Genomic DNA, 12,601 nt, shown 5'->3' on the forward strand with positions numbered 1-12,601 from the left:
ATATACAACACTAAAATAACTGAATGACCATACATACTAAATATCACCTACCTAATAGGGGTAAAAAGCAAAGTGAACCCCTAAAAGTAGTCATACAACCACCTAAAAAATACAAAATAAAATCTCACAATGCTTGGCCTCAATTGCCGTCTTTTATGCACAATGATCTAAAAATATTGAAATTAATATTCACTTTGTTAAAAAGTGAGAATCAGTGGGTTTCCATGTTCTAATAGATAACAACTCAAATCAATAGAAATTGATACAAAGTACCTAAAAACATCATACTGTTCTATGACAATCACATGTATCCTGATATCATTCAAAATAACTCCACAGTGGCCATGAAAAAAACTGATTACAACTCACAGGCAATCCAGCACTCATTGCTGTTGTTTGAACTTACAAACATCCATTGAAATTGTGCTGTTGCAACGCACCAAACGTACTTACCCTGATACTTGTGTCATTAGAAAAAAACTTTGTAATGGATGTAGCAATACTGATTCAGAGGCGCTCAGCCAAACTCACAGGCAATCCAGTGCTTTATGTTGCTATTTAAATGGGTGGCTATCCATACATAAACCCTAATGATTTTATCATTAGAAAGAATTTAGCAATCCCACTCAGCACAACTGGCATGTAATGCAGTGCTCTTTACTGATACTTGAATAGGTAGATATACAATCATCTGTTTCAATCATAACTGTGGCAACATCCTAAACCCCCTCTAAGTATTGAAGCTAACAGCACTAAGCTGATCAGATTACACAAACTTCAATCAAACAGACATGGAGCAACAAGCAACTGGCTTAGAAAAAATAACTGACTTAGAATTTGCACTGACAAAACATATTTAAAGCAAGCCAAGCTGTTTAAACAATACACACCACCATCTAAATTCCATATGGAGTATCTTATATCTTACCTTACATAAGTGCTTCCCAAGCTTACTCAGCAAACTTCACAATGCTATGTTGACTGGCAGCATTATAACAAACACTCTGATTAGTCCTTTAAATATCCCCTTTGAGAGTTCAAAGGTCAAAGAAAATGCTAGAACAAGAACCCACTAATCCAAATAAAAGTGTATATAAAATACCATGGACATCTCAAAAACAGATAAGTAAAAGTAAAAATGGAAAAAACAAAAAAAAACTTTAAGAAACAGAGATAATTATTTTAAAAAAATCTGTCATGTGACATTTCCAGGCAAAGGATATGGAACAAGCATTGGAGACATGTAGTAACATATACTGACCACCAGGTGGCTGATTTAGTCAAACATTGGATTGAGCAGTACATAATGGTAATCTGCTGGTAGTACTATAAAAACACTGAGAGATCAGTTTCTTGATTCAACCCAAAAGGTTTAACAGTCTTAAATCTATAAATCAAACGTTGTTCAGCTTGCAATAGCAATTTGTTCACATCTCCACCTCTCCAATTTGAATATATTCTTAAGAGAACTAAAAATCTTAACTGGTTAAAATCATGTTTAAATTCACATGTGTGCCACTAAAGGTTTATCTAATACCTCTCTCTTTATTGAGCTTTTATGTTCCAAGATGCGCTTATTAAATGCTCTTATAGTTTTACCAATGTAAATAAGCCCGCATGGGCAAATTGCTGCATATATTACTTGTGAAGTCTTACAATTTGAGTAATGTTTTAACCGATATATTTCTCCTGTAACAGGGTGTTCAAAACATTTTGTTTTCAAATTGACTGGACAAACGGAACAATTTAAGCATGGGTAATGACCCCTTACTCTAACCTTATGAAGTGGGACTGGTAATGCTGATGGTGACAAAAAATCCTTCAAATTCTTATTTCTTTTGTATGCAATCATCAATTCTTTATTTGCAAAAGATGGAATGTTCTGGATCAATGGCCAATGAGATCTTAACATTTTAATGATATCAGAAGATAGATAATCATAATATAAAGTGCAAATAACCTTTTGGTCATTATGTTTCTTTTCCTTATTCTGCAAAAGGTCTTTTCTATGGACCTGTTTTGCTCTTCCTATACCCTTTTCAATATATTTTACAGGATAGCCTCTTTGCGTGAATCTATAAGCCATTTCTCCTATTTGCCCTTTACAATCACGATCCTCTGAACATAATTTTTTTACTCTTAAAAATTAGCTGTAAGGAAGATTACACTTTAAGGCATGACTATGACAGCTATCAAAATGTAGGAATTTGTTCTTATCAGTAGGTTTTCTATATAGTGAAGTAATAAATCTACCGGATTCCAACTGAATTTTAATATCTAAAAATGAAATTTCCTTTCTACTGAAATTAATCTGAAATTTCAAATTGCTATCTCTTGTATTAAGCCATTTGAAAAAATCCATCAACTGTGATTCACTACCAGCCAAGACCACAAAAATATCATCAATGTATCTTCGCCAAAGCATAATATTCTCTGTGAAATTATTATTCTGCAAGAATTTCTCTTCAAAACATGCCATAAACAGATTAGCTAATGATGGTGCTACCATTGCACCCATGGCGGTACCTTTTATTTGTTTGTAAAAAGTACCTTCAAAAAAGAAATAGTTTTCTTTCAATGCTATAGTGATAAGTTCCATGATAAACTCAGTGGGTATCCTTCTAAACACACATCTATTTGATAATGCTTTCCTAATCACATCTAGAGCTTCATCCTGGGGGATATTAGTGTAGAGAGACTCCACATCAAATGTAACAAGAATTATATCTTTATTTTTAATTTGTAGATGTTCTAATATGTTAATGATGTGTGCTGAGTCTCTAATATATGAGGGGATGGATGGAACGAGAGGTCTTAAAAATACATCAGTAAATTTGGAAAGTGGTTCCAAAAGAGAACCTATGCCTGACACAATAGGTCTCCCTGGAGGGTTAATCAAGGATTTGTGAATTTTTGGGAGTATATACATGGTTGGGATGCATGGGTATTTTTCTTACAGTAGAACACCCACGCATCCCAACCATGTATATACTCCCAAAAATTCACAAATCCTTGATTAACCCTCCAGAGGCACTTCATAGATGGCAGCCTTGTGAGGAACCTCTCCGGTGAATGGCTTGTTGCCAACCCACCACAGAGGGTCTTCGTGGGTCTTTCCAACCCTAGATGAAAACAAGATGCATCTCCTTACAACCTTTTTTTTTTTTTTTTACTATTTGAGTTTATAAAAGCAGGTGACATTAGTGGGGGTGGAAACAGAGTAGTTACCCTGGGCCTCCATGCTATAGGGAACCACACAGTTGCTTGGGGTGGCAGGGCAGAGCCTCTGGGGTCCCCTTTTACATTTTGTGCTAGACTCCAAAAATATTGGAAAGGCCTTTCCCCCTAATCTATGGTCTATATTCATATTCTGTTTGCTGCTGCTTTTGAGGCCTAACTTGTCACTTGCTGGTAACCTTGGGGCTCATTTTCAAAGCACTTAGCCTCCCAAAGTTCCATAGAAACCTGTGGAATTTAGCCTCCCAAAGTGCTTTAAAAATATGCCTCCTTGTCTTCCTTTCTTCAAGAGTCCCTTTCCCTATGTGTCCTTCTGTCTGTCCTACCCTTATCCCTTGTTGGTCCTGTCTGTCCTGATTTATATTGTAAGCTCTTGTGAGCAGGGACTGTCTTTTCTTCATGTTCAGTTGTGAAGCGCTGTAGAAATGATTTATAGTAGTAGTAGTAGCAGTAGTTATACCACCTGCCACTGCATCAGCTCTGTGCCGGGTCTTACCTGATCCCCGCTCTGGTCCCAACCCAGACGATAGGAAATACGATCAAACAAACTTTTAGTTTCTGTATCCATAATGAAACGATCGCAACCAGCTAAACCAGGCCGTGATCAAGTACACTGCGACTACTCCATGACATGCGACCCGTAATCACAAGCATTATAAGTACGGGACAGACTTGGTCTACGACGACTGAGGAGCTGCTACTGCGCCGCGTTTAAATATTGGCGGGCGGCGCGCGACACTTCCGCCCTGCTCTTTCCTCCACCCTAAGAACAACTATTGTGATTTATCCCGCAGATTTTTTATTAGATACATCTCGGTAACTACTTTTTTAATCCTTTGTCTTATAAGTAGCAATTAAAATTTGGTTGTTTTAGCAGAGTTTGATATCGCGAAGAAGCGAATCCTCCAAATTAAAAAAAAAATGTTGTTTTTGCCTCTTTCATTGGGCCTGGGTAAAAAAAAACCAAGACCAGATTTTCATCCGTTTTTCCCCCTTGCTCCTCCTTCATTTGTTAACTAGTTATGTTGATTTCTCTATACCTATTACACATAAACGTTGCGAAGGAATCAGTGAGCACTGAACATGCGATGTTTTTCACAACATTATGCGGAAGATAAGACTTTGAGCACTATCAGTGTCACTTGAAAGAGAAAGAAATCCTACTTTTAGCTGTTCTTTCTTAACCCAGCCTTACAGAGTTGTTTTAAAGCGCTCCTGGGATTAATTTCTTTGGAGGTAGTTCCGGCCGGCTGCTGCTGAGGCCTGTTGCGTGCGCGGTCGCCATTTTGTAATTGCAGTAGCCCAGATCGAGCGTTTTGTGGGGGCTCCAGGGTGTTCGAGTATAGGAGCCTTTTTCGGAGTGGGCTTTAGGTTGTAACGGAAGAGGACAGCGAGGCGCTCCGGTCCTGCCGCATTTGCTTGATCCCTTATTAGCCGTCTATTCTTCTTATCATTTTATCCACAGGAGCTGAACATTAGGAAGGAGAAGCCAAAGCTCTGTAAACAGGGTCTGAAATGGCGTCATCCGTTGGTAACGTGGCAGATAGTACTGGTAAGTTATAAGTATTCAGTTCTTGGGGAAGAGAAACATAATATGTGTGTAGGGAAAAGATATGCTGGAAAGGCAGTAGAGACGGGAGGGCCTAGTCGGCTGCCTCGGCCTTTCCTGTTGCACCTGAAGCTGTTTCTGCCTTGGGTGCCTGGGAATCGATTCTGTGCATCCGTTTGTTCTTCTTGTAATAATTAGAAATAAAACAAAAAAAAATGTTTTTCTCTTACTGGACTAAATACGTGTTTTCACAAGCTTTCGATGGTAATATCTTCTTTGGGTCAGAAATGAGCAAAATATGACAGAATATATAAAAACATTCTACAAGTAGTCTCGCTGGGAAAGGTAGAGGGAGGTGGGTGAGTGTGAGAAACGGGGAAAGATGAATGATAAAGCAATATATTGTATGGTATGTAATGTTATACAATCAAAACAGACTTTTCTTAAGTCCTGTCTGGTGTTTGTTCAGCTTGCCAAACTTAGGTAAGTACAATTTGCTACATGAGTTACAATCCGGATTTTGGGGATATTATAGTAATGAAATAACTTTGGAGATTTTCTTGGCTGAAGGGGTGCTTCTGTTTGAGTAGGGGTTAACATTCAGACGTCCTTCAATTTGACCTCTCCTGTGTGTGTCCTCATACATCATGATATTTTGGTACCAATTTTGAGCAGTTTACAATAATTTAAAGGTTTTTTTTTTTTTTTAATGTTTTTGGATCTTTATAGAGTCCAGTTTCATAATTCTCTATCCATTCTTCTCTGCACTCAGCTGGAGGCCCCCAGTTTTCATATATTTATTTTTAAGATTATATATCATAAACCAAGCCATAAACACTTGTACAGAAAGTAATATAAACAAGCAATATACAAAACAAGAAATATAAAACAGGCATGTAATTACTCAAGTCCAGAACTTAAAGAATCCAAGACTCCAAAACAGAGGTAGTAAAATCTACAATAATACCTATAGGAAAAATAGACTGTCAAAGACGGAAAAATTTTCCGAGCTACATTTATGTTCTCTTTCAGCAGAAAGCAAAGCAGCAACCTGTTCAGTAAAAAAAAAAAAGTAGTGATCTGAGCAGGCTAAAAAAAAATGCATATATACAGTTACAGGGATACTTTAGGAAAAAATTGGCTCCCAACTGAGTCACTCCAGGTTTCAACAAAAACTGCCTTCTACGTCTCTTGAGTTTCCTGAGAGATATCAGGAAAAATTCTAATGTTTTGTCCATGAAAAAGTTAATCTCTGTGCTTAATCTAAGCCTTTTCAGGAGATAAAGCTACTGTAGCAATTATTTTTATATTAGGATTTATTTACCACCTTTTTGAAGGAATTCACTCAAGGCAATCTACAGGAAGAATAAGTCAAATATAAGCAATGGACAATTTCAGCAGTAAAAATATTCAAACAATACTAAGTATGGCAATAGTAGAACTTACAAAATATTCACTATCCGATGTCTCCAGTATTGCAGAGACATCCAAAGGGGCATCAACTGTCTTCTCAGAGGATTTTAAGACGGGCAGATAATTAACCTGAGCAAATGGTGGAATCTTGTCCTCTGGCACATGTAAAACTTTCTTTATATATTTTTTACATTTCTGTAAGTGTAAGCAAGGTAGAACATGGAAAGTTCAAAAATTGTAAATTATCACTTCTGGCATGATTCTCCAATACTTAGTTTCTTCTACATAAATTAGTTATATCCATAATAAAAGTAGCCTGGGCTGCTTTCAAATGTTTAATATCCTTTTCATTATCAACAATCCTCTTTTCCAGGCTTTGATTATCTACCCTATCTTTATCACCTTGTCTCTCCAGTTATACCACACGCTGTTGTAAATTATTATTCCATATCATCATGCTGATCAATCCATAGACTGGTGGGTTGTGTCCATCTACCAGCAGGTGGAGATAGAGAGCAATCCTTTTGCCTCCCTATATGTGGTCATGTGCTGCCGGAAACTCCTCAGTATGTTCTCTATCTCAGCAGGTGGTGGTCACACACAGCAGCAGCTCTGGCTAGGTCTCCAAGCCTAATTTTTAGGTTTTGTTGAGTACCTGGGGTTGAGGGCTCTTCTTGAGCAAGTGCAAACCTGGTGGCGCCAGGTCACTCCTTTTCTCCCCCCTCCCGCTGGCTCCGTTAAAAAAAAAAAAAATTTTTTTTGGACGTCCTTAAAGGCGTTTATTTCGACGTTTATTTAAACGTTTATTACAGCTACTCACTGGGGCACCAGGTCGTTACAGCTCGGAGCGAGAAGCAGGTAATTTTTACCTTTTTATAGCGGGCAGGGGGTTCCCCGATCGATCTCCACGTGGCCTATGGCGTCGGAGGGCGAGGGCGCGAAGAATCGCTCCCCGGACCGCGTGTGCACTTCTAGCGGGGATGCGGGGGTCTTAAAGTCTGATTCGCCCTTGTTGGGTGTCAGTTCGGAGGCCGGTCAGTGTCCCGGGTCTTCCTCCGGTGCGGCGGTTTTTCCCGGCATAAACGCCCATCCCCCGCTGCACGCCTCCGCCATCTTGGCTGGCCACTCTGCTCGGACGGCTTCTTCTTGGGCCGCCCTTGAGCTGGGAGACGTTAATGCCATGGCCGCCCTTGATTTGGGCGACGGCAAAAAAGCGGCTAAAGTTAAGCGCCGTTCTTCCCGCGCGACTCCTTCGCGGAGTGTCGCGCCAAACGCCATCTTGGATGCGCAGCATGTTTCTCCCCCGCTCTTGCGAGCGCCGGTTGAGGGTGCGTCTAGGGCTGTGGCCCAGGCTGCTGAAGTGCACAGTCTGGGGGGTTTCTCCCCCGAGTTTATTTTGCTGCTGCATCAGGCCTTCCTTATGCAAAACGCTGCCCCTTCTCCCTTGTCCGATAAAGGGGTTGAGGCCCCCGGAAGTAAACGCCCTCTGGTGGATTCCCAGGCCTTAGAGGACTCTGTTTCCTCTGATGTAGATGAGGGCAGCGTATCTGAGTTCTCCCAGCGGTCCTTTGGGGATTCCTTGGAGGAGACGGATTCCCGCTCGGATGGAGCAGATGACCCCTCTGCAGCGCGGATCTTTCGCTCAGAGGATTTGCCCAACCTGTTAGTGCAGGCCATGAGCATTTTGAAGATTTCCTCTCCGGAGGACATCTCTCCCTCAGCCCCTGTTGGCTCCGCCATTATGCTGGGGACGAAGCGCCCGCCTAGAACCTTCCACGTGCATGATGCCATGCACACCTTAATTTCGGCTCAATGGGATATCCCGGAAGCGAGCCTCAAAGTGGCTAGGGCTATGTCCTGCCTCTATCCTTTGCCTGAAAGTGAACGGGAGGCCTTTGTTTGGCCTACCGTGGATTCTTTAATCACTGCGGTGACTAAGAAAACGGCGTTGCCGGTGGAAGGTGGCACGGCCCTAAAGGACGCCCAAGACAGAAGATTGGAGGCGGCCTTAAGGTCGTCCTTCGAGGCGGCTGCCTTAAGTTTGCAGGCCTCAGTTTGCGGCTCCTATGTGGCCAGGGCGTGCCTGACGATTGTGCAGCGGGCTTCCCCCTCGGATCCTTCCTTGAGGGCTGATTGGCCGGCCCTGGAATCGGGCTTGGCTTATTTGGCAGACTTACTGTATGATGTCTTGAAAGCCTCGGCTAAAGGTATGGCTCAGACAGTCTGTGCGCGGCGCTGGCTTTGGCTGAAACATTGGTCTGCTGACCACGCCTCTAAGTCCCGCCTGGCTAAGTTGCCTTTTAAAGGCAAGCTGCTCTTGGGGGTTGAGCTGGACAAAATTGTGACCGATCTCGGCACATCTAAGGGCAAGAGGTTAGCAGAGGTCAGGGCTCGGGCCAGTGCTCGCCCCGGTATCTCCAGAGGACGGTTTCAGGAAGCCCGTCGGTACCGCCCGGGCAAGTCGGGCTCCTCTGCCCCCTCTTCCTTCAAGAGGAACTTCTCCCCCAAGCAGCATTCCTTTCGCAGAGACCGCCGTCCCTGAGGTGCGCCCTCCGGTCCTCCCCCAGGGTCTCGTACCCAATGACGGGGTCCTGGTCCATGGCCCAGTGCAGATTGGAGGACGCCTGTCCTCGTTTCTGGGCGAGTGGACCAGGGTAACTTCAGACGCTTGGGTGCTGGAAGTCATCAGAGACGGCTACAAGCTAGAGTTCTGCCGACCCTTAAGAGACGGGTTTGTACTCTCTCCCTGCAAGTCTCCGGTCAAAGCTGTGGCAGTGCAGCAGACCTTGGACAATCTGATCCGCCTGGGTGCGGTCGTTCCGGTGCCAGAAAATCAGCTTGGCAAGGGACGTTACTCCATTTCTTTGTGGTACCAAAGAAAGGAGGTTCTGTACGGCCTATCCTCGACCTCAAAGGGGTCAATCGGGCCTTGAAAGTTCGGCACTTTCGCATGGAGACTCTCCGCTCTGTTATAGCGGCAGTAAAGGCAGGGGAGTTCCTGGCATCCTTGGACATCAAGGAAGCGTACTTGCATATTCCCATCTGGCCTCCTCATCAACGCTTTCTGCGTTTTGCAGTCCTGGGCCGACACTTCCAGTTCAGAGCCCTCCCGTTCGGGTTGGCTACTGCTCTGCGGACCTTCTCCAAAGTAATGGTGGTCATCGCGGCCTTTCTGCGAAAGGAAGGAGTACAAGTCCATCCTTATCTGGACGACTGGTTGATCCGAGCCCCCTCTTATGCAGAGTGCGGCAAAGCTGTGGACCGGGTGATTGCTCTTTTGAGCTCCCTGGGGTGGATCATCAACTGGGAGAAAAGCCAGCTGCGCCCGACTCAGTCCCTGGAGTATCTGGGAGTTCGATTCGACCCCCAAGTGGGCAGAGTGTTCCTGCCGGACAATCGGATTGTCAAACTTCAGGCTCAGGTGGACCAGTTCCTAGTAGCCTCTCCGCTTCGGGCTTGGGACTATGTGCAGCTGTTGGGCTCTATGACGGCCACGATGGAAGTAGTGCCCTGGGCCAGGGCTCATATGAGGCCACTACAACACTCTCTGCTGCAGCGCTGGACTCCGGTGTCGGAGGATTATGCTGTGCACCTTCCCTTGGATCCAGCAGTGCGCAAGGCGCTGAGCTGGTGGCTGAAGACAGACAAGTCTGCAGGGATGCCTCTTGTGACCCCGGAGTGGATTGTCGTCACGACGGACGCCTCTTTGACGGGCTTGGGAGCCCACTGCTTGGGAAGGACAGCGCAGGGGCTCTGGTCTCCTGCAGAGGCAAAGTGGTCTATCAACCTCCTGGAACTCAGAGCCATTCGGTTGGCGCTTTTGGAGTTCCTCCCGGTACTGGCGTTGAAGCCAGTATGGGTCCTGTCGGACAGTGCCACGGCTGTGGCCTATGTCAACCGCCAGGGAGGTACCAAGAGCGCCCCTCTTGCCAAGGAAGCCATGAATCTATGCCAGTGGGCGGAAGCGAACCTGGAACAGCTATCAGCGGCCTACATTGCCGGAGTCATGAATGTCAAGGTGGACTTTCTCAGTCGCCATACCTTGGATCCCGGAGAGTGGCAGTTATCGGCTCAGGCGTTCTTGGACATCACGAAGCGCTGGGGCCAGCCGAGCCTAGATCTGATGGCGTCATCGGCCAATTGCCAAGTGCCGCGCTTTTTCAGCAGAGAACGGGACCCTCGATCTCTGGAAGTAGATGCTCTTCTCCAACAGTGGCCGACACAGGAGCTTCTCTATGTGTTCCCGCCCTGGCCCATGTTGGGCAGGGTACTAGACCGGGTGGCAAAGCATCCGGGCCGAATAATCCTGGTTGGTCCGGACTGGCCCAGACGTCCCTTGGATGCGGACTTGATAAGGCTATCAGTGGACGACCCTCTGCGGCTGCCAGTGGAGCAGGGCCTGTTGCATCAGGGTCCCGTGGTGATGGAGGATCCCTCCCCCTTTGGTCTTACGGCCTGGCTATTGAGCGGCAGCGTCTGAGGAAGAAGGGCTTCTCAGACAAGGTCATCGCCACTATGCTGAGAGCGAGGAAGCGCTCTACTTCTACTGCTTACGCCAGGGTTTGGCGTACCTTTGCAGCGTGGTGTGAAGCAGGCTCACTTTCTCCCTTCACTGCTCCAATTTCTTCAGTGCTGGCGTTCCTGCAAGAAGGTCTGGAGAAAGGCCTGTCGCTCAGTTCCCTTAAAGTCCAGGTAGCGGCTCTGGCTTGTTTCAGGGGCCGCCTGAAGGGTGCTTCCCTGGCTTCACAGGGCTGTGGATGCTCGGGCGGAGGCCCGGTTTGGAGCTTCAGTGTTGCGGTCAGGGATTTCAAGATCCCGCTCTGGGTGAGTACTGCTTCGGTACATCCCACCAGTCTATGGATTGATCAGCATGATGATATGGAAGGTAAAATTATGTATCATACCTGATAATTTTCTTTCCATTAATCATAGCTGATCAATCCATAGCCCCTCCCAGATATCTGTACTGTTTATATTCTGGTTGCATTTCAGATTCAAGTTTAGTCTTCAGTTCCTGTTCAGGAGGACTTCGTGTTCAAGTTTTTTCAATTGGATTCTTCAAGAGTTGAGACGAGTTTGTGTTACAGTGAGCTGCTGCATTCCTCTCCCCTCCGTTTTACGGGGCTGGATTGAGACATAAATTCTGCCGGCGCTCCCTCCCGCTTCGTGCGGCTGTAGGGCAGCTTTGTACCCCTCCCGCTTCGGCGGTGTTAGGGTCAGTCAGCTCCTCCCGCGGTTGCGGTTGCAGGATAAGCCAGATCCCCCCGCATTGGCGGGGTGGTGTCCCTCCCCCGCTCCGCGGGGATGAGCTGGACGGATTCCCCTCCCCCACTTGTGTGGGGATGAGCTGGGTTAATTCCCCTCCCCTGTTTCGGCGGTGGTGAACTGGGCAGAATGTCCCTTTGTGGGTGTAATTCTCTAAGTGCTGAGTCCTGCGGATGGAGCTTTGATATCGACATACTGAGGAGTTTCCGGCAGCACATGACCACATATAGGGAGGCAAAAGGATTGCTCTCTATCTCCACCTGCTGGTAGATGGACACAACCCACCAGTCTATGGATTGATCAGCTATGATTAATGGAAAGAAAATTATCAGGTATGATACATAATTTTACCTTTTGTTGTACCATCATTTTTCCAGTGTCCACTCGAGCCCTATTTACCAAATCTAAAGTCAGTTCAGAGGGAGTCGACGTTAAAAATGAGGGATTTCACCTCAAGCTCAAAAGAATCATGTTCATATAGAGATTGCTCACTCACTACTCCACAAGTTGACTCTCCAGGCTGCGGGATTGCAAGTGCAGGATGGATCGTACTTCCCATCTCCCATCATTCTTCATGTTCAATTGTAAAGCGCTGCATACGACTGGTAGCACTATAAAAGTGATTTGTAATAGTAGTAGTTGTGCAAGATGCCAGTTAGCAGGCTACTTATTTAATTAGGGCATCTTTATCTGCCAGTAATTAGCGCTTAGAAACTGTCTACTTAGATCCATAGAGGGCTACCTACTAACAGCATTAAAATAATAATAAAACTAAATATTAGCATATAACTAGAACTCTTAGGGGAGATTAGTTTCTATATTCATATTCCATTAGTAACTTAATTAGGAAATGTTTAAATTTAGGGTTCAGGAACCCCCAAGAAGGCTGGAGTGACCTTAAATCTGACTCCATCTCTAAATAGCACTAGTACTGGGGTAATCAAGGAGTTGTGAAGTTCTAAAAGGAATTGCCACTGAGAGAGATGTTAGGTCTAAGGAAAAGATACCAGCCTTATGACAAACTGGATTTAGATTACAAGTTATACCATGCAGCGAAAGATAGCCTGATACAGCAAAAGCATTTATACTTACAGCCTTTCATCATTAAGTGAAGCCCACAAATCATCATTTGGAATG

The 12,601-nt window shown here is 44.9% G+C and overlaps 2 protein-coding genes across 4 annotated transcripts in view; one reads left to right on the forward strand and one right to left on the reverse strand.

Annotated features, from left to right (window-relative positions):
- GCNA (germ cell nuclear acidic peptidase) overlaps window positions 1-3,909 on the reverse strand; it is a 194,587-nt gene extending 190,678 nt beyond the window's left edge. Inside the window, exon 1 of one of the 2 annotated variants that reach the window (XM_030208832.1) lies at window positions 3,734-3,909. In XM_030208832.1, coding sequence (XP_030064692.1) covers window positions 3,734-3,805 — 72 coding nt within the window. In that variant the 5' untranslated portion in view covers window positions 3,806-3,909. Of the gene's footprint in view, window positions 1-928; window positions 964-3,733 lie in introns of those variants that run through there. The other variant, XM_030208833.1, reaches the window with a different exon arrangement.
- Window positions 3,910-4,518: 609 nt separating this feature from the next.
- OGT (O-linked N-acetylglucosamine (GlcNAc) transferase) overlaps window positions 4,519-12,601 on the forward strand; it is a 257,459-nt gene continuing 249,376 nt past the window's right edge. The window contains exon 1 of one of the 2 annotated variants that reach the window (XM_030208828.1): window positions 4,519-4,789. In XM_030208828.1, coding sequence (XP_030064688.1) covers window positions 4,753-4,789 — 37 coding nt within the window. In that variant the 5' untranslated portion in view covers window positions 4,519-4,752. The remainder of the gene's footprint in view (window positions 4,790-12,601) is intronic. The other variant, XM_030208829.1, reaches the window with a different exon arrangement.

This window comes from Microcaecilia unicolor, chromosome 7 (genome assembly GCF_901765095.1).
Source record: "Microcaecilia unicolor chromosome 7, aMicUni1.1, whole genome shotgun sequence".
NCBI classification, from domain to species: Eukaryota; Metazoa; Chordata; class Amphibia; order Gymnophiona; family Siphonopidae; genus Microcaecilia; species Microcaecilia unicolor.